The sequence below is a fragment of the Spea bombifrons genome, chromosome 1 (assembly GCF_027358695.1).
Source record: "Spea bombifrons isolate aSpeBom1 chromosome 1, aSpeBom1.2.pri, whole genome shotgun sequence".
NCBI classification, from domain to species: domain Eukaryota; kingdom Metazoa; phylum Chordata; class Amphibia; order Anura; family Pelobatidae; genus Spea; species Spea bombifrons.
This window is the reverse complement of record NC_071087.1, coordinates 54,583,718-54,610,377: the sequence shown is the minus strand read 5'-3', so window position 1 is coordinate 54,610,377 and position 26,660 is coordinate 54,583,718. Positions and strand designations below refer to the sequence as shown.

The 26,660-nt window shown below is 36.1% G+C and overlaps 1 protein-coding gene across 1 annotated transcript in view; it reads left to right on the top strand.

Annotated features, from left to right (window-relative positions):
* SLC4A4 (solute carrier family 4 member 4) overlaps nucleotides 1–26,451 on the top strand; it is a 98,989-nt gene extending 72,538 nt beyond the window's left edge. The window contains exons 8-26 of the mRNA XM_053461644.1: nucleotides 336–493; nucleotides 1,862–1,949; nucleotides 2,528–2,682; nucleotides 2,968–3,081; nucleotides 4,280–4,454; nucleotides 6,989–7,122; nucleotides 7,495–7,766; nucleotides 8,777–8,847; nucleotides 9,222–9,413; nucleotides 10,624–10,737; nucleotides 11,014–11,175; nucleotides 12,355–12,533; nucleotides 12,841–12,913; nucleotides 17,513–17,581; nucleotides 18,877–19,050; nucleotides 19,922–20,083; nucleotides 22,873–22,969; nucleotides 24,604–24,683; nucleotides 25,613–26,451. Of these exons, the coding sequence (XP_053317619.1) occupies nucleotides 336–493; nucleotides 1,862–1,949; nucleotides 2,528–2,682; nucleotides 2,968–3,081; nucleotides 4,280–4,454; nucleotides 6,989–7,122; nucleotides 7,495–7,766; nucleotides 8,777–8,847; nucleotides 9,222–9,413; nucleotides 10,624–10,737; nucleotides 11,014–11,175; nucleotides 12,355–12,533; nucleotides 12,841–12,913; nucleotides 17,513–17,581; nucleotides 18,877–19,050; nucleotides 19,922–20,083; nucleotides 22,873–22,969; nucleotides 24,604–24,650 (2,436 nt within the window). The 3' untranslated portion in view covers nucleotides 24,651–24,683; nucleotides 25,613–26,451. The remainder of the gene's footprint in view (nucleotides 1–335; nucleotides 494–1,861; nucleotides 1,950–2,527; nucleotides 2,683–2,967; nucleotides 3,082–4,279; nucleotides 4,455–6,988; nucleotides 7,123–7,494; nucleotides 7,767–8,776; nucleotides 8,848–9,221; nucleotides 9,414–10,623; nucleotides 10,738–11,013; nucleotides 11,176–12,354; nucleotides 12,534–12,840; nucleotides 12,914–17,512; nucleotides 17,582–18,876; nucleotides 19,051–19,921; nucleotides 20,084–22,872; nucleotides 22,970–24,603; nucleotides 24,684–25,612) is intronic.
* The last annotated feature ends 209 nt before the right edge of the window (nucleotides 26,452–26,660 follow it).

Below are 26,660 nucleotides of genomic sequence, written 5' to 3'. Positions count from 1 at the left end.
TGTTAACATGTATTTAATTCATCTGTTTTAATAACACGTTCTCACCTTTCATCGGTTTTATCTTGGGTACAGAACATAATACTTCCAACATATATCTACGGCCTTTATTGTTAATGGTTGAATTTTTTAACGTTTCTTAATGTGTGTCAGTATAAATAGGGAGTTTCTACAACAAACATCAACAACATTAATCCTAGCAATTTATTGAGACATGCTCCTGCTTCAACTAATACATGTTCTTAATGGAAATAACAACATTTGGCCCCAAAAACAACACATTTTTTCAGCAAGGAAAAAGTTATGTAACCTATTGTCTGCATTTGTAATTGTTTTAGTTGAAGAACAAATTTATGAAGAAACTGCCCAGGGATGCAGAAGCTTCCAATGTGCTTGTCGGTGAGGTGGATTTCTTGGAAAACCCTTGTATTGCTTTTGTCCGGCTGAAGGAAGCAGTCATGTTTGGCTCCTTGACGGAAGTTCCTGTACCTACCAGGTGAGAAACCATCACAATAGTTTGTGTGTCTTCGGGCGGATCACACATGTTAGGACATGTATCATGGATACTGTTTTCTTATAGTTACTTGGCAGTATTTATAAATATGAAAAATACCCTAATGAAGGCCTTATGCAGTAGAATGTGTGTGGGCCTAAAAGACTAAAGAAAGTTGTTTAACGTTATAGCATCATCTGAAGTTAGCGGGAAGACAATACCGTAGGTCATAACAAGAAATAGATCTTCTTCAAACGATAAAATTGAACGTGTGACTGTATTTTACCTAAAAAGTACCTCTACAAATAATTTTGTTAGGTTCAGTTATCTTCTGCATCTTCAAACAGCAATATACATCTCTTGGAATTCAAGGGTTAACCAGAATAGAGATTGATACATTACATAAAAACAAGGACATTGGTGGTGGATGCTAATGGAAAGTGTTCCATTATTTTTATTTGTGTGATATATATATATATATATATATATATATATAATGTGTGTGTGTGTGTATATGTGTATATATATATATATATATATACGAAAACCATTATCTGTTTGCTGTGTATGGTTCCGACTTTTAGCTGTAAGGTAACAATTCAATTACATTTGCATTTGCGAGGAATGTGGAGCCATTTGCAGTTTCTGAATCCGGTGAAAATCTGATATGTGAATCCCAGGAGAGCAGTTTATTTAGCGGGAAGTCTCAGCCTTTTCTGAGCAGCCGCTGCACTAAATGCCTCCACTATTCATCTGCTGTTACCAATACACAGGCTAAAAGCTATAAAGCAGACAATTAGATAACATACTTCATTTATACAGGCAAATGGCACCTTTTGGAAGGGCGCGTGATTCTTAAATATAACAGAGAAACGCACTGTCATTGTTGGATTGAAGGGGAAGGAAGCCATAAAGGGTTTAAATGAAAAGTTCTAGACTTTAAAATAAATCAAATGCAGTCTTGTAGTAAGGAAAAGTAAACTGACTTTTAAATGATGCACCTATGAATTATGTTTAAAACTGTACAATCTGATAAGGATATTTTAAGAAGTAAAAGTGTAGTTGCGATGGAATATGGTAGCTGCAACATGCTTGTCAGTGATGTGAGCTGTCTGTTAGTTCTTTGCCTGTGCGTCTCGCCCCGTGAGTGGTCTATTTGTGCTTTGCTTTATTATCAAGCTTGCTGGGTACATATGGCCACACGTTACATTCTAATACTCTTACAGCAAGGAGAGTAAAGGTAATTTTGGGCACTACTGGCCATCGGCCCAATAGACCAAAGGCCAGCCTGGACCTGATCTTAAATATGCAGCTATTTGTATAAGATATTGTGACATTAATTCTTCTGCTTTTTGTTTTGTTTGGTTTCAGATTCCTATTTATCCTACTGGGACCAAAAGGAAAGGCCAAATCATATCATGAAATTGGAAGAAGTATTGCTACTTTAATGTCTGATGAGGTATAGTACATTCTGCACTCATTTAGAGAGCTAACAACTCAATAACAATTAATTATTTTTTAATTTTAATAAACATAATTGTATGTGGCTACACCAAAATACAAAGAGGTTCCCCATAAACCTCTTCCAAGTCTGACAAGCACCACATTCAAGCTATACTTTGTATATAATGCTTAGAACTGCCTAACTTGATGTCCGATATGGCTTATAACAACACTACTGTATATTTCCAATAAGAAAAGTAGTAGATTGTTGTGATCAATACTAATGGTCTTAAAAATATACATTCTTTTTTTTTACCAGCATCTTTTAAAAAGTGACGCATATCTGTATGGAAAGCTATGTGTACAGTAGTCCAACCCTGCAACACTATCAGTTAGTAGAACATCACCCTAATATGTAGCAATTGTTAAGAACAGATCAAGATCTCTATCGATTTCTAGACGTCATTTTAAATTATAACTGTAATCATCAGCGCTAAAAAAGTGAGGACTGTAGAAAGCAGCTGTACCTTTACATGCTAGTTCACTCTCAGGAAAATATCGTCCTGTGGTGTTTACTGATTTTGCGATCCTCAGGTGTTCCATGACATTGCCTATAAAGCAAAAGACAGACAAGACCTGGTTGCTGGAATTGATGAGTTTTTAGATGAAGTCATTGTGCTTCCACCAGGAGAATGGGACCCTACCATAAGGATAGAACCACCTAAGTCCATTCCGTCTTCAGATAAGAGGTACAGTATTAATGTAATGACAACATCTAGCATTTCAATGCACAGATAAACCAAAGAGTGGATTTTTACTATTGTCTGTAGAAATAGTTCTTGGATAGCCGTATAGCCTTTTATCTGAAAGTAAGTCCCGACATCAAGGTAAACGTTACCACTGCAAGAACAACCTAAACATGGGTGATATATACTCCATTTGCTAGTTCATGATGATGGCTGTATTTTTGTATTGTATTTTGTATCAGTTAAAAGCTGATTTTTCTATAAATTTAAGTGGTCTCTTGCACACAGGAAAAACCAGTACTCTGGTGGAGAGAACATACAAATGAATGGTGATGCACCTCACGATGCTGGCCATGGTGGAGGAGGACATGGAGACACTCCCGAACTTCAAAGAACTGGGCGGTCAGTAGACCTAATGCCTAATTCTCATTTGCTTTATTTCCTCTTATTAATTTTGTGAATATCTTTAGTTTGTTCTTTTTCTACTCTTAACTTTCTTGCCTTTCATTAAAATATATATGTTTCCAAGCTATATCACAAAGCTTAGCCACATAGTTCGTCCTACACAACTGCAATATAATAATAACTAGGCCACCAGTTGCTGTATAATTTGTATGGTTATGTAGTCAAACGAATAAATCATTAATTTTAGTGGTTTTCTTTGCTATTCTTGGAATTCATATTTGAAATCATCACATGGTGTAGAAAGCTTGTACATTTGTTTTGAGGGATTACTAAAAGGGTTACAGCTGTGTTATAGTCAAAACAAGTAGTTAGAGGGTTTGTGGGATTACATCAGGTCGATAGAAGGTGGCAGTCACCCATGAACCTTGTGTATAGCTCAAGCCAGCTAGGTGTTGGACTCTTATTTTGTTTTTCCTCCTCAATGCAGTTAGGACTTGCTGATAAGGGGCCAAACTCGAGTAAGGTTACTTGGTATTTTTACTTTATAGATAACAGACTTATCTATTCAGATTTGTCAGAATTGCACATTAACTGCATTTTGGCAAATTCGAGGATTTGTTCAAAGCCACACAAATGAGGCTAGACCCCCTATGAAGTGGACAAAAATGAAGCAAAAAGCTCTGAATTTTGTCCAAAATTAATGGTTCCGTTTCATGCACACACTTGCTCTCTCACACACCGATTCTCTCTCTCTCTCTCATGCTCTCGAAATGTTTCCCTAACTTCACTGCCAACCACTTCTGCATCTTCTTGCAGAAGATGGTAGGGAAACATTTAAAGAGTATAAACGAAAATAAGAGTGTGAGAGAGTGGTGCCCACATTCACTCTCATTCCCACGCTCTCACTCATTTTGTTCCAGAATTAAAAAGACCCCCTGATTTTTATCTGAACCAAATGGGCAGGAAACATAATTTCTTGCCTATCTGCACATGTCTAATAGATAATCTTCACAGAAACAGAGACGTATTTATAGTAAAAAAGTAGAGATACATAAAATAGCCCCAAATCAGTAATAATTATAATTAATTTCACAATCTTTTCCTGGTCATAATTGGAGCTCTTAATACAGAGGTTTAAATGATTGTAATTATGTAATAATATGTCCTGTACTTTCTTTAAATGTTACTCCCACAGATTCTGCGGAGGGCTAGTTGAAGACATCAAAAGAAAGGCACCCTTGTTTGCAAGTGACTTTTATGATGGATTAAGCATCCAATCTCTTTCGGCCATATTATTTATTTACCTTGGAACTGTGACGAACGCGATTACCTTTGGAGGGCTTCTGGGCGATGCAACAGAAAATATGCAGGTTAGATTGTAAAAATAATTTTTGGTTTGGCATTGGAAACTGTACATCAGAAATGTAACCCCCAGATATAACATTTGAAGAGCTTTTTTCCAACCACATGCACAAGTGTAACAGGGGAAAATCTTTGCATAAAGGAATGTAGATATTGCTGCTTTAATAAAGTATACAAATAATATACCTAAAGGCCATTGACACTTACAGTGTCATACCATCCTGTTATTCTTTCACTTCTGTTCTTGTACCAGTGCCTTCCCCTTCCTCCATCTAATGTGAAATGATCTCTAAATAACATAGAGCAGGAGTGTAACTAGAAACCACCGGGCCCTGATGCAAAAATTCCCCCCAGCCCCCCAACTTCAACAGCTAGTCTGTGCCATAAGTGCCCCTCCCCCCTCATTCCAACATAAAACATATGTAAACACACAACTTACACACACTTACTCATACTCACAAACACACAGTCCATCTCACCCTGCTTACACATCCATGCTCACACACACACAAATCCATGCTCTCACACACAAAAGTACACATCCATGCTCTCACACACAAAAGTACACATCCATGCTCTCACACGCAAAAGTACACATCCATCGGTGCGGTCCAGGTTGGAAGGGCCCTCAAACAATTTTGTACCGGTACAAGGAGACACGAAGAAGGGGCCTCAGAGGACCGGGCCCCCAGCTGTGACCCCTGTAGTTACACCAGTGCCATAGGGGACCAGGTCCAGCCTATGTAGTGTTTGTAATATATTGATGCATTTGTTGGACCTTGTCTTCCCTTACCTGGAGGATTAATAGCAGGTATTTATTTTTATGCATTTAATAGGACCCTCTAACCCACAGCACATGGGGTCTGTACCCCAAGTTAGATTGAATTACTTTCCACCACACTGCAAGGAGGGGCAAATCTATTTAATGTGAATTTTAGGCGAGGGTAAGCAAATCGTCAATCAGTTCCCATTACCTCCCCTGGATGTGCTAACAAATAATAGATACACAAGTTGCCCTGCATGTATAATAATGAAGGAGCATGCAACTTCAGTAGAGCCTAGTAAACCCTTAACCTGATTCGCCACTTCAATAGACCCCACTAATTGTGAATTTTAAGCAGATAGCCTTGTCAGTAGTATGAAAAGTTCAGAAGTTCACCACCATGATCCACATATATATATATAAAATGACAGTTGTAGTGTAATGTGACATGTGCAATACCAGCCTTGTTTCAGAGGAAAAGTCAATATCAAACACCATACTGAATGTTTTCCTTCAGCATTTTTTGTATAATCTATAATTACATTAGAGAGTGCATGATGGTCATAATGATTATATGAGCTTTTGTATTACAAGCATTATGCTATAGTATGATGACCCATTTAAATTGAGTGAGTTAAATGAAGACATTCATCCATTTTGTTCTTTTTATTCCCTGCCTTTGTTGTCATTAGAGCTCTTGCGGGAATCAAATAGCAATATAACCTATGATATGGATACATAATCTCAAACTAACTATTAGCTGAAACCATTTCAAGCTAGCATCAAGTTGCTTAGCCTTCAAAAGCAAGTAATGGCAGCTGAAAATTCGATTTTGAGTAGATTTTTTCTTTTTTTTATGTTATGATCACTTCTGTTTGATTAGAAAAAAGAGAGTTATTGTTTGTGTATTTTTAGCACACATTGTTTTAGAATTTGTGAATTCCATGATACTGTTGTATCTTGCAGCTGCGAAGTAGATTTTGAAAACTATACATATATATTAACTTTACTGGACCTTATTAAACAGATATCGGGAAATCAAGCTAAAACTCATCTAAACATGACTTTACATCCCAGTAAGCATGTATACTATATGACCAAAAGTATGTAGATACCTGACCATCACACCTAGACCTATGTGAGCTTGCGGGACATCCCATTCCAAAACCGTGGGCACTAATATGCAGTTACCCCCTTTCTTTAACGGCCTGCACTCTTCTGAGAAGGCTTTCAACAAGATTTAGGAGCATATCTGGGGGAACTTGTGTACTGCTCAGCAATGGAAACCCATTTCATGATTATATTTGCTCATATATTATAAAACATTTTATTAAAGAGCTAAAGTCTTGTTACCTTGGAACTCAGTATGCCCCCCCCTGCTCAAAAGTTCTAAAGACTAGGTAAATCATGATGTGAAGTGTAAATGAAGTACGTATTTGACACAGGTACACCATGGCCTAAGTCTTTGAATATGTAGAGTGAAAAGAAGGTAAATGAAGCAAGGGCTTTATAGGAGGTCAGCGAATGTCTGGGTGCAACTACTGTTAAGTCACAGCTTTTCATCTCCCGAGGCATCCTTGGAACAATGGGACCATACTGCCTGATGGAAAATCAACTTGGTCCCTTTCACTCTCCAAAGATAAGATTATTTGTCCATCTGTATGTAGGCAGATAATTACAATGTGCTTTAATAATAGTGTGTCAATATTATTTCTAACATTATGTCTCAAGATTTGGAATCTTAAAGTAAATTCATGTTTTAATGTATTTTATCTATAGGGTGTATTAGAAAGCTTTCTGGGAACAGCAGTTTCTGGTGCCGTTTTCTGCCTTTTTGCTGGTCAACCACTTACAATTCTGAGCAGCACTGGTCCTGTTCTGGTTTTTGAAAGGCTACTGTTTAATTTCAGCAAGTAAGTAAAAAATGATATTGCTTTATTGCTTCCAAAGAAGGTAGACCAAAACAGAAGGGACTTTATGGGACTTATGTGGATGTTGGTCTCCTCAAAGGTATCACACACTTCTTTGTTGTCTTCCTGATCTTTTGGAAATTGCAGTTCATATCTAGATGATATTAGATTTGATGGGTGTGGAAATGTGGACCATAAAATATCAAGCCCTTCATTGAGTAAAATTGTAAATGTATTATTTCCTAATGTTACTAGATATATTTAGTAAATTCCTAGAAGAAAGTTTATTATTTATCCATATTAATTCATTGCATTAGTCAGGTTCCCTTTTAGGGAAAAAAAACCATTATAACATGTTTTGTTTTTTTCTCTCAGAGATAACGGATTTGATTACCTGGAGTTCCGTTTGTGGATCGGCTTGTGGTCAGCCTTCTTATGTCTTATTCTGGTTGCTACAGATGCTAGTTCTTTGGTGAAATACTTTACCCGTTTCACAGAAGAAGGCTTTGCATGTCTTATCAGCTTCATCTTTATATATGATGCTTTTAAGAAGATGATCAAGTTTGCAGACTACTACCCCATCAATACACATTTCAAAGTTGGTTATACCACTCAATTGAGCTGTGCCTGCTTCCCTCCTGACCCAAGTAAGGGTTTAAAATCTTATGATCACTATATGTTCTTTCAAAACCCTGTAGTTTTTTCCGTGTAATATTACTAAACTCACTTGGAGCTGTTGACTTCTATTTAGGTTCTGATTGATATATCAGATGAGGTCTTCCTACTGTCCATCTGTCTCTTTTCATTTTTTTTTTGTTTACCTGCTACATTACCTTTTATACCTTGTAATATCCTGTGCATCTGTTGACTTTTTTATGTCCTTTTCTCTTCTTTAGGTGTGTTAATAATTTTATCTTTTCTTTCCCTGCTGACCCTTACTGTTTTTTCCCCCTTGTCCTTCCTCAACCACAGCTTAAATGTAGTAGACTTATGCTTATTTATGTCCACTGTATCAAAATGTGTTTCATTGCATGGGGCAATGTTTACTTTGGCTTGCTCTAGTTAATAACACAAATGCACTTGTCATTTCCTTTAGCTGTGTTTAGCCTTTTAAACCAGGAAGTTAAATACCAATTACATTACAAATAAAGGGAAGGTTTTGCATTTCCTCTTGCAGGTTTAATGTTTAGAAATCACATCCTTGGGAAAGACCCAATAATTAAATGCAATGCTGTCCGATTTAGTGTAAGCAGGTTTCTTAGAGTCTCTGGCACCCTCATCCATGCATGTCTTGATAACATGAGAGTTAGCGCGACACTAGATCAGCACCCTTGGCCTCCTAGGTCAACTGTTGTCTAAAGCTATTATAGTCACAGTCCTGAGTGAAAGCATTGGGGGACAGTCCTCACAGCATGGTGGGTGTCTCTTACCACAGGGGCTTCTGACCAAAATAGCGGGGTGTGACAGCATTTTTAAAAAAGCTGTGGAGAACCGTCAAAACATTGATTGAGCCAGCATTTTTGCAGTCTTACTGAATGTTAATATCGGCTCACATCCTGATGACCTAATACAAAGTAGCTGACTACAAATCTCACCAAGTATGTTTCTGCATAAATAACACGAATTCACTTTAAAACTGCTATTTGCCTTGTTTCAGCTAACAGTTCTATGTTCAATGAGACCACTGAGTTCCCACTGGATTTCCTGAATACTACTACTGTTGACCTGGTAGGCAACTCACAGTGCTCAATACTATACTATTACTGCATTGTATTTGAACATATATACCTTTTGTGGGTTTTCTGTTTTGTACATAGTACCATTAACATTTTATTTAAAGTAAAATCTGGCGATTAAAATGAACTATAAAATAGATGGCTATTTTCTCAGTATAGTTGGTGTATACCTGCAGAACTACTAGCAGTGTTCCTTCCACGCAGTGCACAATAAATGCATTGAGTTCAATGAATAAATCTGCCATTTTAGAATTACAAATTGTTCTCAGTACTAATCACAATGTAAACGGATCATGTGATGAGTTAAATACCTGTTTATGTTTGCAGTGTTCTCTGTCTGATTTAGCTGTGTCTTTTCCTTCTTAGTATCACAACGAGACTATAAATTGGTCATCACTGACGACAAAGCAATGTTTGAAGTACGGCGGTAACCTTATAGGCAACAACTGTAGATACGTTCCTGATATCACCTTAATGTCTTTCATCCTGTTCTTTGGTACATACACCTGTTCCATGGCTTTGAAGAAGTTTAAAACTAGTCGATACTTCCCAACCACAGTAAGTATTTCTCTATAGCACATAGAGAATTAAGTGATCTATAAAACGAAAAGCAGAATTCAAAGGCTTAACTCGAACTATCACTGTCTTTCTTTAGCTTTTGCTGTGTCGTTGTTTAGTCTCCATACTCTTTATCGGCTATAGAAAGAGAGAATGTGAAACGTTTGAGCTGATCTAAGATGCAGGAAGGCAGATACATAACACAGTAAAAGTGGCAAAAGTGCAAAAAGGATATAAAATGTAGACAGGAATTATCACAGATATTAAAAATATAGAAAATTAACAATGTCTACCTCTTTTACATCACTATAAATATACCACAAATTGTCACATAAAAATGGTGTTTAAGAGCAAAGACAGAATTAGTGAAATTACTACACACTACTACTACGACTACTACTATTACTAAGATACAGATCAGAGTTCCTTGCTAAAACCCCAGGAGCAGTGAGTGACACTTTCATTTTGAAAAACGGAAATGTGTGTGTATCCATGCAATTCACTCTTACAGAAATGAAACCTAACCTATGCGTAGGTGAATATCTTTGGTCACTTAATTAAAGGATCAGGTGTAAGTTGATCTGTGCTCAAACTCTTTTTCAAGATCACCAACACTGAAGCTTTATCTTGGAAAAAAGGATCTTCTACAACTCTAACCTGACTTAAAATGCATTGGTTATGAGGCCAAAGCCTTACATTGAAGATGCAAGATCTTCGAAATATTTACTCTAATCTACAGAATGTTTGATATAATCGGCCAGAATATCCCTAAAATGTTTAGATGTGCACTATGTTTCAGTCTGCTTGTTGGCAGTATATAATTGGTTAGCTCCTCATAATCTATTTGTTTTTAATCTAGTTCATATGTTAAGGAACAAAAAAAAACATGCTTTATGTTGCTGAAAATATGAGGTATGGTGATATGACATTGGGAGGTAAATATAAAGAGCAGTTATAGTATAAAAGGTGAGCAGTGTATAAAAAGATCTTATTGATTGCTAGGGGACTGCTCCACTTTTACTACTTTGCACTAGAATTATTCTTGATTAATAGCCCCCATTGTTTTGGTTTGAGGGTACTCTGATGCAGACAGGGCATTCTAAAACCGAGTGCATCAATGTTTGGCCCCTTTGAGTGGCATCACAAGCACACTCAGTTACTGATATATAATATAATTTTCAAATCTATATTTTTGCTATTTCTATTACAGGCAAGGAAACTGATCAGTGACTTTGCCATCATCTTGTCCATACTGATTTTCTGCGGAATTGATGCACTTGTTGGAGTTGACACGCCGAAGTTGATTGTTCCCAGTGAGTTCAAGGTAAATGCAAATCATTATGTGTACATTTTTCCAAAACCAATGTATTAGGTACCAATGCTGTATTAGACATAGGCACCTACATACAAGGACATATCGTTTAATGCCTTGTAGGACTACAACAAGCCTTATCACTAGTACGTTGCCTATCATTGTATGGTATTTGTGTTAAGAAAATGCTGGTTTCTTGAAGTTAATACACCTGTATACCTGTTTTATTCGCGATTGTCACATTAGAAAATTACCACAGAAGCCTTATGAACTGTCTTCTCATTTAAGCCAACAAGTCCTAACAGAGGCTGGTTTGTCCCACCTTTTGGAGGCAACCCCTGGTGGGTGTATCTTGCTGCAGCTCTGCCCGCACTTCTTGTAACCATCTTGATCTTCATGGACCAGCAGATCACAGGTGTCATTGTCAACAGGAAGGAAAACAAACTTAAGGTGGGTCTGGTGTCTCCAAAATGGAGAATTTTTTCAAGAACTGTCCTTCACCTCTGGTAAGATCATTGTCACAATCACTAAAAAATTAAACAAAGTGCTACAGACACCAAAGTTATTTATTCATGACTGGAGTGCAAACAGTTTCCATGAAGGCACACAGGCTTTTGTTATAGCAAATTTCACCTGTAGTTTGCAATTCCATCTTCTATTTTAGCTTCAGTCCAGGTAACTTCTCACTTCTTAGCTTTGTGACTATAACAATCAGCAAGAATACTGTCATAAAAAATACATGTTTTTTCCAGGGTAAACATTTAACAGGAGCAAAGTAGGTTAAAATAAATTAAGATTACGCAAAAGATCTTTACTGTTCAGTCCATACTCTGCTGAACAGATGTTCGCATTTTTGGAAATCCGATTCTTTGAATCGAAGCTTTCATGCTCTCTGAGAAAGATACATTTCCGGGATTCCTCAGATGTAACAAAGTGGACCCTGCAGATCAGTGGGTATAATGTGGTGCTCGGTTGAAGATCTTAACATGAGATCATTTTCCTGGGCAATTAGTGGCTGAGAGGCATGACAAAACCAGAACATAAAGACTATGTCAGTGCCACCCAGGTATCATTGTATGGTGCACAATAAATAGACTTCTACTGCCAAAAGCCCCATTCAGTTCCTTGAGATTTTTTTTTTTGTGTGAAACTTTACCCAGAACTTCCTGAACCCTCAGATTTCCCGTAAACTATCCTAACCTAAATAATTCTGCTGTGCGCCATCAGCGATTAGATCTTGAAACAATATCTGCACCTAAGCCAAAGAGCCGGCACAAAGGATAATTCATTGCACATAGTGTCCTTTTCTCTTTTTGGAGCTCTGTTATCTCACTGTAGTAAATGTAGCAACATTTTTTCAATAAAGGCTACATTTAACAGTTCAACTGCAGAGGATTAATAATAAATCTGTGCTTTACTTTTTTATTAATATTTAGGCAGGCATCTGTGAATAATTACCTTACATTAACCAGATGATAACTGCTAATTCTTTGTGTCTTCTGAATATTTTATTAAAAGTAAATTTATTTGTAATTAATTTTAAACTATTACGTTTGCCAAGTCTTTCACTTTTAGGTTTCATGAAAAAGGTTTGCCATTGTAATCTAAGTTCTTCTCTGATGTCTTTAGAAAGGTGCTGGATATCACCTTGACCTGTTCTGGGTAGCTGTTTTGATGATAGTGTGCTCCTTCATGGCTCTCCCCTGGTATGTGGCCGCTACTGTCATTTCAATCGCACACATTGACAGCTTGAAAATGGAGACGGAAACATCAGCGCCTGGAGAACAACCCAAGTTTTTGGGAGTGAGGTACTTGATACCATCCATCTTTTTGGCATAGTAGAGGGAGATAATTATAATTACTGAATGATTACCAAAGAACAGAGTACAGTATTTGATTAAAAAAAAGCAACATATAGCTCCTTTAACACAGGCATTCTGTCTGCTATGTATAAAGAAAATGGTGACTATGATGTTTTGGCTCATGTCTAAAACCTTTCCATTAGAGTTGCCATTTTCTTGGTATATGTTCCTCAGTGCGTGGATTACTTATATGCCGCATGTATCTGTCATCATGTATGCATTTTTCAGATGTACATTTTTTGTTTCTATTCAGGGAACAACGGGTTACAGGAACCGTAGTTTTCCTTTTGACCGGTGTGTCTGTCTTCATGGCTCCTATATTAAAGGTAAATAAGATCACTAAGTATATTTTCATTTTGGACCGTCTCTGCATGATTTAACCCCTTAAGGACAATGGGCGGTCCCTAAACCCATTGAAAACAATGCATTTTGAGCCTGTATATGTACAGGCTTTGTCATTAAGGGGTTAATTGGGAGTCTCAAAAAATGCCAATAGGAAGATAAGGGGCCCTGTATCTGATTATTTTAGTACCTGGCAGCTACCTGGAGCACTTGGTCCAGTGGGATGCTAGCTGTTAACCCAGAACATGCCCCCAGTGTCTAGAAGTATGTCTGGTGACTGCCAGGTTCACACTGGAAGACTCGGCCACAAGATTGCCACAAGAGGTCAATGCCCGTATTGGCAGTCTAATTCCGAAAAAGGCATGACATGTGGAGGGGGGCAACAAAGAGAGTCCTGTTTGCATCTACTCTAAAAGTCACATCTCTGCATAAGTAGTAACATGTAAGCTGTTGTTGAAATATTGCACCCATGGTTCTCAATCTGGCTGCTTGAAACTCGTGGGACTTTTAAGTTCAACAGCTTGAGATGTGCTGACGATCCCTGCAATTAAGTAACTTTCCCAGTAGATTCATTTATGGAAACACTAAACTGCTTTGTTGCCTTATGTTATTATTTCAACCAGTGAAACCTGTCCTACCTGTATATGTGTGCAGTAGGCTGTTGGCTTTGGTCCAATCTAGTTTTTTTCCTATTATGCAAATTAAACAACACAACGATACTATGGATATATTCTGCACAATTTACGTTCACTTATTTGACCTATATTTAAGCGTTAAAATAATACAAGCATAGTTGAGCTTCCTGTCTAGCAGTGCATCATATATCAAGAGGTCAGCTCAGGTCCCTTCAGTCGAGGAAACCATTGTGAGACTGTTGGAAAGCCTTAGTTGTGTTCTCTTAAAACCCTAATTTAACAATTCTTGAAATGAAAACCCATAAGCCTGGCTGTCACTATGAGAGCTAATTTGCCTTTATAATCGGTTGCTTGTGTTAGTCAATCAGTGTAATTTTGGAGATATATAGTTTTAAAATTGATCTTTAAAGTAGAGCTTAGATCACCAACATCCTGTGTTAGGCTTAATGTTACCCAAGCAACTTCTTCAAAAGTTCTCTCTCTCTTCTTCTCACTTTACCATTACAAAGTCTACTTTATCAATTAAGAGCAACCAACAACTTAACAATAGCAGATGGGTAAGCATCCATATCCTTAGAACATAAAATTAAGATGGCCGCTCCAATGGGATACACATAAGGTGTGTTTGTAAAATACATGTATTGCTTATTTTTAATTGTAGACACAATTATATGGGCTTATTTAGTGTCACAGCTGATTTAACACAACATTAATACATCAGCATGTATAGTAGTGCACTGTAGAATATGATGCCGCTATATAAATCAATAAGTAATAGTTATTTTTTTATTTATACTTTATTGCATTACAGACTTATTTACAATTTAGTCACTGACGGTATCTTTCAAGGTCAATTCATGTCGTAGGTAGCCATAATGCTGTTCCTGGATATTTTGGATCAGAGCCCTGCACTGTGCAAGCTACATGTTACATTTGGTAACAATAATAACGCAGTGTTACAGAGTGAAGTAAATTCCCTTGAGTGTACCAAACAACCACCAGACGGTTATTGACTCACAAGGAGCCAAGATTCCTTTTTCGCTCGCACCTGTTTAATCGCAGCGTCCATCTTGCTTTTTGCAACAGCTGTAGTAACAAAGAACCAGTTTTGCCACAGTGACAAGCAGTGGTGTCAGGTTATATAGGATCTTTTATGTTGTGGTTAACAATAGTACTTTCTTTTTGTATATAAAGAATGCAGGCACTAGGGTAGGAACTGAATTTACTGAATCATTTCGGTGAAAATACTCTTCAAAAATTTTACTTTTCCAGAAGAGGGTGTTTTCAGGTGGCAGTTTTTTTGGGTGGACACTTGTAAACAGGTAGTTTCCCTTATAAATACATAGGGTCAGACTTATTATAAATGTAGCATTTCACTAAATTTGGAGAGCAGTTGATCCCAAATCAGAACTGCAAGCATAGTTCTTTAAGAAAGACTATTTTATTATTTATTGATTCGTATAGCTCCACCATAATCCGCAGCTTTGGAAAACGACTATATTATGTACATATGTAATATTTACAATTTCATCATACCTGCATGGTACCTGAAACGACATTACTGTTTTATTGCACATCAAAAGAAGCAAATGTCTTTCTAATGCATTTGATTTACAGTATATACAGTGATTTACAGTATTTTAATTAAATGTCTGCAGCTAGATCCAAATGTTGCTAGAGACGGAAAACAATTACAATTTAAAAGATACATAAATGGCGTCCTTTTTTTAAACAGTTAATTATTATTTGTCATTATTGCGAGGTTAAGGACCTATCTGATGAAGCACTTCTGTTTTGCTTACGTCTGTGCTATATGCTATTTGTACTGGGTGTGAAAGGAGTAAACGGGTTCATTGAACCTGATGTGAAGTCACTGCCATCTTGTGGCTGCTGGAATTTGTGCTCAAATCCATATCACATAGCACCAAGCGACAGCATTTTAAAGATGCGTGTGTCAAACTTCTACCAACAGGCGGACATTCCCGCATATTCACAAATGGCTTACTTAAAATGAGGTTTATTCATCAAAGGGAGAATTGGATGGTAAGTTGTGGCTTTTAACTTCAATTCACTTGTCAATATGAAGAGTCGAGCAGGTTCCTCCAGCAAGAAGGACTGAGCTGACCCTATATAATGTTCAACTTAACGTGTAAATAGACTGAAGAAATCTCTTTGGTTTAACTATACATTATACAGGGCCAGCTAAACACTTCCTGCAGCAAATGCTTAATGGGGTTGGCTCTTCATACTATAGTGAAGTGAAGGAGCTGAAACACAACTTTCCTGTCAACTCCCCCTTTAATGAATAGACCCCATAATTATTAAATCTGTTATATATAGTGATAACTACTCACATTTACTTCGATGGACACATGCTGACAGAAAATTGTCTCTCAATTGTGTATGTCTGTGTTTGTATAAATAAAAATATGGTCACCTAGTTTTGGTAGCCTTAATATGGGATAGTTTTAAACATAAATAAAATATAGAAACATACATGCTTGTACTACCTACATTTTGGCTTATTAGCTGGGGGAAGCAATTGTCCTTTGCACAGGATACTTCCTGCTGTGTCTTCAAGTAACTGATGCTTGGCCTGTTTAACAAATTCACAAATGGCTTCCGCTAGCTTTCAGAATAACAGCCGTCATTTTAAATGTTCTAACTTCTAGTCATGTATTAAAACACATAACAATCCCTTCTGACGAATGCTTTTATACGTAAACGTTAGCTTTGCAAAGGTGCTTTTCTGAATTTTTAGGGGTATAACCTGTCACACTAAATTTTAAAGGCCGCTCTGGGCTGTAACATAGTAATTTTTTTAATCAATCTTTCGTATTCATTGACTATGTATTGGCTGGTATGTAGTAAAAGGTAATGAGACGCCTTTATGGCTTTTAGGTCTTTGTTTTCATAGTTAATTTCTGTAAGTATGCTACCCACTCCCACCATAGCTTCATACAGGGGAATTAACATGGGTGTGAACACCTATTCCTCAGAAAACCTGCCATGTAAATGAGTGGCACGTGACATATTACACACGGCTTTGTTGTCAAGGTCACAAGGAATTGGCAAGTGGCTTAATTTTCTTATCGTGCAAAGTAATTTCTGCAGTAATGAGATGTTAGTCATCTTGTTAGAAGCATGAAGCTCTAATGAAATACCATATGGAATTTGCTGAACACAGGATAAATGTGAAGTTGTTTATAATGGTAATGTTTGGATACAGTTGATTAATGTGTGAATTAGTGGTTTGCGTTATTTACCTACCTTGAAGTCGCCTTATTAGAAAAACACCCAAGAGGTTATTTTGACAGTACATTATGGGCCTGAAACAACCATTTAGTGATTTAGGTAGTTTGCCTAATAGATCATGTTGAGCCGAGTATAGATCTACTGTCTGATCACCCCTTTCATTATTTTATTAATAATCTAGCAATCAGTCAGAATGATCTGAGTCTAAAGTTCAGTTAATTAATGTATTATTAATGTTGTTTCTGAATATATGTTAACACCTACACTAGCTCATATGCTAATGGGAGCCGGGGCAAGCTACCTTAATTGTTTCCTCCATATCAGAGTTCACAATCTGCATACCTTCCGCTGCAGGGCACCAGGTTAAAATGTCATCCAGGCCATGATAACTGTTAATGGGCTGAAAAGAGAGCTGATATGGGCCCCAAAGCTAAACCTGGGCCCAGGACAGCTGTTCTTTTTCCCTCCATTAAAAACAGCCCTAGAATGTTTGACAATCGAAAACATGCTTAGGGTTATAAAGAGTTCTAGTCAGAGGTCTCAGAGAAATGTATTTTGGTGCTGCAAGAAAGAAATGATACGATCAACAGCCACATACTTTTTTTACGTAGCTGCTTCTGTTAACAATGTATACATTGGTTGTTAAAGCCGTTTTTAATCTTTAAAATGATTTATCCTCTTTCATTGCTGTAGTTCATCCCGATGCCTGTTCTTTATGGTGTTTTCCTCTACATGGGTGTTGCTTCCCTCAATGGAGTCCAGGTAGGAATTGTTTCATGTATTTGTTCTTAAGACAATAAAGCTGTTGGCTTTATTTACTAAACCACAAGATTAAGGATACAAAGTTGTCTAGTACATCTCAGTTGTGGTTAAAACATTGGGCAAAATCCCTATCTGTCATGCAGACAAGTCCTCAATCAAAATTTATCATTCATGCGATGCCTAACAATAAACTAGAAATTCTTAATTATTCATGTCCCGTTAGATTTTATTCGCTTATGCAGTTGTCTAAAAACTGTTGATTAAGTTGGTCAGATATAGTATATCAATGTTCCTCCTGAAATATAGCTGAAGATTTATGGTCTATGTCTAATGCAAATGTATTAATAAATGCCAATCATGAAAACTGCTGGGGAAAACAGCTTTAAGACACTAGCTTATTTTGCGTTTGTTCTGCCCATATATGAAAAACTAAAATAACGAATATTTGTGAGAACATACTACAATGTGTTGCGTGGCCCTCTCTATAGGATGTTGCCTGAACAGTTGACTTGGTATTAGTGCGCTGTGAATAAATCTCATTGTGACCCATTAAGTAAAAGAGACGTTCTGTTTGGTTAATCACACTGTTAATCCTGCAGCCCATTATTGTTTCCCAAGATCAGAATTTTGATACATTTAACATGTACCCTGTCTTCTCAAGAACAAGAACTGTGTGTCAGGGGTTTCAACTCTAGGCATTGAGAGTCACAAACAGACCTGGAATTTCCTTTGAAAACAAGAAATTAAATAATTTTTTCACAATTGATACCTGTGCTCAAACTGTGATGCAAAAAACTGCATTCATCCATCCATGTCTGGAGTTGTGAACCATGGCCTTACATTATTTTATACTTTGCGTCTTATTTACATTTTCATTTATATTTTTACTTAGCTGTGGCACTAACTATATATTTTGTCTGTAAATTAGCACCTACTGTAGTAGCAGATTTTGCATTTTAAGCAGCAAATTTTAGATGCTAAAGACAACATTCTAAAGATTAGCTTAATTATATCAGCTATAAACGCATACTATACATCATGGGCCTTTTTGTCTTCTGCTGGACTGGGCATGAAGTCAGACGCAAAAATATTGAGTGATAAAAAATAAGAGTGAAAACAAGAATCATACTGTGTTGTTTTCCCTAATATTGCCTCACAAAGTCACTGTTGCTTGAATACACACATAATTTTGTTAGTATTGAATAAATTCTCTGTTTTTGTGTTACAACCCCTTTTTATCTGGGGTAGATCCTGTTTACAGCACAAAATTTCAAAGTCCTTCTGTCCTTCCGCAGTTTATGGATCGGCTGAAGCTGCTTTTGATGCCTGCCAAGCACCAGCCAGATTTTATTTACCTACGTCACGTTCCTCTGCGCAGAGTACACCTCTTCACTTTCATCCAGATATTGTGTCTGGCCCTTCTCTGGATCCTCAAATCCACCGTGGCTGCTATCATATTCCCAGTAATGGTGAGTGGCGTATGCTTACTAGTTAACTAGCACGAGTGCATGATTCTTCATCTCCTGATATTCAAAGGGTTACACTGTATAAATAATGATGCACCAGTCTTGGGTTTGTTGTAGAACTTCATCCAGTTTTACTTTTTCCTTTATTGATACCCTACATATAATTCATTTTTATGATTTAAAAAGACAGTCTGGTTATGCATTGGCTAGGTAATGGCCATCTCTTTTTATGTAAAGATACAATTTAGCTCTGTCAGTTGAATCACAGGGGCACTAATTAGGCCTAGTTAAGTTTTTTTTAATTGGGTGCACTGGGGTTTCTTGTATATAATGTATTGTTGTGGCCCATTGCAATAGTTAAAGAACACTATGTTACAATAATCAACAATAAGCTCCAAACACCCTAATTAATTTATCAACATTATCAACATTCGAGTGTATAACACAAAGATACCATGCGGTTACGGATTAATCCAGTCAGCAATAAGTCACAATGTACCACTTTTGCATAAAAAACATTATTTTTCAATTTGCCATAATATTTGAATGGAAAAATTGCAAATTAAGTACTGCCCTTTGCCAATCCTTTGAAGCTGGAGTGATAACCATCAGTGATGGCAGTGTGGGGCTGCTGGGACGAATGCCCAGGAGTCTAATGGTGCCGTCTCATTCCTAGCCCAGCTTGATGCACATGGAGTTTTAAATCTTTTTCTCATCCTAAATGAGATTCAGTTAAACATGTAAAGAGAATTTGAATAACTCAGCTTGTACTGAAAAAACAAAAAACAAAATTTGTTTGCAAAATGGAGCAAGCAAATGTGTCCTTTGTTCATTCTGGCCATACTCCATAACTATTTACCTTTTGTCTTTTTAGATCCTTGCACTTGTGGCTGTAAGAAAGGCCATGGACTACCTCTTTTCTCAACATGACCTCGGCTTCCTTGATGATGTTATTCCTGAGAAAGACAAGAAGAAAAAGGAAGACGAGAAGAAGAAGAAAAAGAAGAAAGGCAGCTTGGACAGCGACAATGAAGATGTAAGAATTGCAATTTCTTAATTACTGTTGTGTAGACGTCATTCGTAAAGAGAGATGCAATTCAAACAGAGAGTGTGTTTTTTTTATTTTGTTTTTTAACATTTTTCTAATCTTAGGGGACTGATTAGTAAAAAAAAAAAAAAAACATCTCAAACCATAATCTGCAAAGTTACTACATGCATTGTGAACTTTTGCCTTCTGCTACCACTAATTTCATGTTGTTGCCAACATTTACTACATTAAAGTACGCACGCCACCCAGTACAAAATCCTCCAAAAAAGTCAACTCTTTGGATGATAATGAAGATATGAAAAGGCAGTTTTTATAATCCCGTTTTAAAATGTAAGTCTGTCTATAGTTGGTTTTGGGATTTAACTTTCATGTTTTCATTGAAGTAATACATTTTAGCTTGCTAATGAAAGCATTAAATAGTATAATCTAATGTAATGGACACAGATTATTTCTCCCTTTAGCTTTATACATAGGTTATCCATAGTTTTGCACCATAATTGTAATCCGTTTTCTGCAATGACATTTGCTTTTGTTTCCATGCTGAAAGGATGTAGATTTTAGCTTCAGTACTTATGCCCTGGGTAATTGCCTGCAAAATTCATATAAACCATAAAAAGTGAACTTTGTGGAACATTACTTTTAATTTGGCATAAACAAGAAATACATTCTTTGATAAGGCTGACTAGATAACAATTACTAAACACGGTCGGAGCTCCTTTTGAAAGTCACACAATTATAGTAAACGGTAATTCAAATGTTTTTTGTTTTTATATGTATCTAGAACCACATTTTACATTGATATACCCAATGCATTATTACTTTGCCATGGATTACATGGATATTATGGTGTGTAATGTTGTTTCATTAGAAGTCAAAATGAATATGACAATATTGTGTGAATGCATCACAGATTTTTGCCTTTAAACCTTTAACTTTGCCATCTAATTAATGGAAACAACCAAAGAAAATGGATGTATTAACTCCATAACTGATGACTGTTCCTATGTAGAAATCCCTTCCACTTACAGTTAAGAAGTGCATCCCAAAGTGATTCTGGGTAGGTATAGGCAAATTATATATATATATATATATATATATATATATATATATATATATATATATATATATAAGAAAATGCATGGGCACAAGATTCCATGATTTTAGGCTATTGCTTCCAGGATACCCGAATAAGTGATAAATGGGCTATTTAACCAAAACAAATTATTAAATTAATGCAAACTCTTTTATAAATGAGCTGTCAGCCGTACAACACCACCAGTCTTCAAGTAAACTAATTCATTACAAATCTAAACAGAACAGTACGTACATAATCGGAAGATTGTGTTTTATTTTCAGCTGCTACAGTCTCAGGATTTTGCCAGCCTAATGCTTGGACATATCCTACTTCCAACAGAGACTTCTCAGAATTGGGCCAAAGTTAATTGTTGAAATTAAGAAGTGTTTCCCAACCGGTATCTTATTTATTCTAACTGGAGAATGAGGGGCTCAGAAAATGACTTTTCTGTTCTCAGTAGCTAATATATATATATATATATATATATATATATATATATATATATATATATATATATTGTAATCTCCAAGTTGTAATGTGTTAGAACTTTGTTTTTATTGACATTTTTATTAATGGGTCATTATGGATTTTAAAATTCTATGACGTCAATAAAAACAAAGGTTGAAAACTGAGGCAACATAGTATTTTTAATATTTTTTTGGGAAAGTGTAGACTTAAGACATTCTTGAATTTTCTCTAGCACAATGCCAGGATAAGAGGTTGTTGACCTTTTTATAAATATATGCGCACAAAAAAATAACATAGTAATACGAAAACAATATTGTTTTGACAGTAGTACAATCTATCTCAGTTTTATGACATCTATTCATCTTTCAGTGGGTAGACCTGCCAAGGACTAAGTTGCTATGGGCTATTATATTGTCATATATTGCTTATAAGGACATATGTATATATGGTAATGTTACTGTAATTAAGTCATTTGGTAGTTTATGTCCTAGCAACAGTATCTATTGATTGGGAAAAGCAACGTGAGGGGAAAAAAATATAAATTAAACAAAAAGGCAATTCAAATATGATAGATTTTGGTACAGAATAAGTTGGCATTTTAGGCAGGTTCTTCTTCCAAGTAAACATGTATTTATTTTTTTTCATTAAAATTTAACTTTCCTATTCTTTAATAAGCTATTCACTTTGGTTATTTAAACATTTTGTTACCAAATCTGGATTATTTTTATTTAGTTTTTTCTATACAATGCATATACTTTGTATATTGGCTCAAGAATGCTTCATATTTTCACACTGTGCAAATATTTATACCGATAACCAGTCCTGTTTTGATATTGAACCTGTTAATCTCCCATTTCACACAGGGAATAATTATTATATTTCTCTCATTAAAACGCAAGCAAATACCTTTATGATTAACATTTGGTGCATAGTTTTACAAGTTATATTTTCTTCACAGATTTTTTTTCCAAAATGTAAACAGCATTTTACAGTTGGCAACTTGCCTATTATGGGGTTGAAGGTCACTTGCCTTGTGCGTGATTGACTATTATAGGTGTAGACAACCAGAAGATTCCAGAAATATTCTCCAATTAGTGTATGAAGACTACAAGTCCAGCATGTCCTCAACTATGCTTTCATCTCTCTCATCTTTGGAAGGGTGAAAAACAGACACTCTAGGGAAATTATGTAGTAGTACTTTTGTTTCTAAGTGTGTTACACATTTTTTTCACAGTCTGACAGCCCCTATACAGAAAAAGTCCCCAGTATTAAAATTCCTATGGACATCATGGAGAAGGAACCATTTCTAAGTGATAGCAAACCTGGTGACAGTGAGTAGATCTAACCTCTTGCATGCCCACCTCAACAATAACCAAAAATACCTGGAAATATCCTTGTTCGGCTACTTACTCACCTTTCATGCTTTCATTTCCCCACAAAGATCTCTCTTTTGTGTTTAGAAGTTAACTCATCATTGAATAGGTCTACGGTCAAGCTTCATTTGTCTTATATACAACAAATGGGCCTTTTAATATTCCAAATTCAATAGACAGATTACAGAAAGACCACTCTCTGATGAAAGTTAACAGAACGTTCTTCTCTTCGGTTGAATTCATCTTTCACCTTCTAATATCCTCAGTATTTGTGTATGTTATTACATGAATTGACATTAATTATATTGCAATAGTTCATCTTTTCATTAGTCCTTACTGACCAGTAACATGCCTGTACTTTGCTGTTTCTATCATTAATAGTCCTGTAGGTTTCAGAATCACATCCACTGTCTGGTACTACTTTGTGTTCTCATGGTTCCTAATAATTCATTCAATAATTAGAATGAAAAGAGTACTCAAAATCATCATCTCATCATCTGATTTTTGGAAAATTATAAAGCGCCGAGGCTTGTCAATCGTGCACTGTATCCATTGTGTTTTGTCTGTCTGATGTCTGTAAGAGAGATTTCCATTCCTCGTTTTGTGTCACAGTGGTATTGAATTGATCTGTTTTCCAGTGAATTGCTGACAATGTTTTGTTTTTTCCTCTGTGATGCGCATGCGTACACAATATTTCATGACGCATGCTTTTTTAATGCATGAACGTTGGTGATCATACCGAAAGTTAATGGTTTCCTTCTGTGTTATAAGCATATTATTACTGCTATGAAGAAATCTTTGATGGAATTAAAGTATTAGTCGGGCAATGAGCTTATCTCCATTGAAAGCATTTCACAGTAGGCGAAAAAATAATTGACTGCTATTCCTGTGGGTACAAGTTTGCATTTACTCAGTAGATTTGCACATTAAGGCAAATGTTTTTGTAAATAAACAGGAGTTACAGTGCACCCTATTTACTAGCCACAATAGTGGATGTAGTTTTGGAGTAATGTAGGTCTTTTCTAATTGGACCCACATTCCTAAGTTTTGTTAAGTCAGTCTATAATGAGTAAAATACATACTTTAGCCTTAAAGATAAGGTAAATTAATGTATACCTCCTTTAAAACCATTGATCCAGTTACACTTCTGTATTCTTGTGGTAAGCGGTCTTAGGAGTATTATAATTCATCAAATACATTTGATAACCGGTTACAAAAAGTACCAGTAGAGTTACTGAAACCTCTATGCAATAATGCTTAGCTAGTATTATTTCAAGTTACTGAGTAACGTCTAAGTTAGGAAGGACTCAATAACTTGACATTGGAAGTGGACCTTGGTTTGGCCTAAGATGCTCAAAAGTGCATGGCTGACCATAAAAAAAGAACAGATACAGTTGAAAGTAGAAACATTCATGTAGCTACTGCAGTGTTTCAACTGAGCGGATCATTTCCCCACTAGTGATACTGCTGTTGGAAAAGATGGAATAGATTTCTTTAAAGAGTCGATGTGGAATGACGTACCTTCTTTTATCTGTGAATTAAATAATATCTCACAGCAAGTACATGTTCTTAACTTTTTCTTGTCTTTTTAGCTGGAGAAAAACCATTTACATTCCTTGAACGACACACGTCATGCTGAAAAGATACCTTTTCTCCGGTCACAAATGCCAAGGTATAATATTACTGTGTGGCACAAATTAATTGTTAATCAGATATTGATGTCCTGAAATTCTGGTCATGTTAATGAACATTTATTGACAACTGGTGAAAACAGTAAGAAGTCCAGTAACTGGAGCAGTGGTGTATTATTAGTTTGGACTGCTCTCAGCTTTACTTGGGGTAGCAGCCACCATCAACTCTTCCAGATTACCGTGTGGAGGTAGGCTCTATCTTGATGGCTCAGCAGGGTGTGAGCATGACTCTCCACACCTTCATGGAATCATGCAATTGATCCATAATTCCATGTGAAAAAAAAAGAAGCCCAAGGAGCCATCTTCTCATACAGAGCTCCCCAAAAGTGGGATTACCTTACAAGAAACCTCAAATTTATTTTTAATAAAAACAGGTCTGGACTGGTCATTGGGCACACCGGGCAAATGCCAGCATGTCCAACCTACATTTAGTGTGTGACCATGCACGGTAAAAGTGTAGTGTGTGGCTGTGCGCCTGTGATTTATTGGCCACTGGCCTTAAATGGCAAAGGTCGATTTCACTCTCCTGGTACTGTATGAAAATGTCTGTCTCCTTATTTATAGCATCAAAATGCCATCACAATAATGGTATTGCCATCACAATAAATGTTCATTTTATTTGGTTCCTTTATATTTCATTGTTTTACAAATGTTAATTTGTTCCTTTTATTGCAGTAATTGTAAGCACTCTCCAGGACAAATGAGAGAATTCTCCATATGTATTACTCACTGTATAATATTTTCTACATAAATAGTAAAAGGCTGAGAAATAGTTTATACAGAAATCCTATAAAAACATGCTTTAGATAAACATACTGTGAAATGTTCATTTTGCATAGCCAGCAGCAATATCATTTTCACATTGGTTAAGGAACACAGCCGATCTAAAATGCTCTTTTCTCTCTTACAGCCCACCATGTACCCCAGTGCGAATTGTGCCTCAGATTAGGATAGAACTTGAGCCAGACGACAATTCTTATTTCTGGAGAAGCCGGGGAACAGAGACAACCTTATAAAACTGTGAACTACTTCCAATGTTTTCTTGCTCTTTTTTTCATCACTAGCCAAATACTAAATCCATTTTTTCTCTTATTTCACAAATTGTGAGATGCAAGATGTAACTCCAGCCTTTTTGAAAGCAGTTTTTACTTACTACAACATTTCCAATGTATTAACCCTGCTGATTCCCCCTTTTTTTTGCCTTTATTTCCCAACACAAAATGTATTTTTATTATTTGTTTGTATGCTCTGTAAAATGATACATGCCTGGTGAAACTTCTCTTAATAATAGCTTTAAATGCAGTAGTTCCTGCTTGCGTTGGGACGACATTACAGCAGTATAAACATACACTCCAAGTCATAGTACTGCTTAAACATATATCAAATAGGCAACTATGAGTGATTTCGCTTTTAATTGAACACAACTCCCATAATCCTTTGTCGGAATCATAGTATTAATATAGTTGCCATAGAGTAAACTGCTATGCACCTTGCTTTTGGCAAGTACTTAAGTATATTTAATCGAATAGCTTTTCTCTTTAAATTATGGGGCCTGATCTGAAAAAAAAAAATTAAAAAAATAGTAATCATTAAAAAAAAACAAAACAAAAAAAAAAAACACTTTTTAATGACTATAAAAGAATGGATTTTTCCTGCAGCAGGAAACTTATAGTTTTAAGTAGCTCTACCTCTAATTTGTAGATGTCAGGCTTTTATTTTCTGTTTGAATGTGTTGTACGATGTGATTTTTTTTTTAAAAAGTATATAATTAGAACTCAAATACATTTTAGTTTTGTACTGAACTAATCAGTGAATTCATTTCAGAAGTAGAATAAGATGATTCTTTAAAAAAAAAAAAAACCATTATGTTATGGGGAGCCGGGACTAAGTTATAATTCATTTTATGTGGTGTGAAAGTATTTTATAAATACCAAGACAAACACTGATCACATTGACTG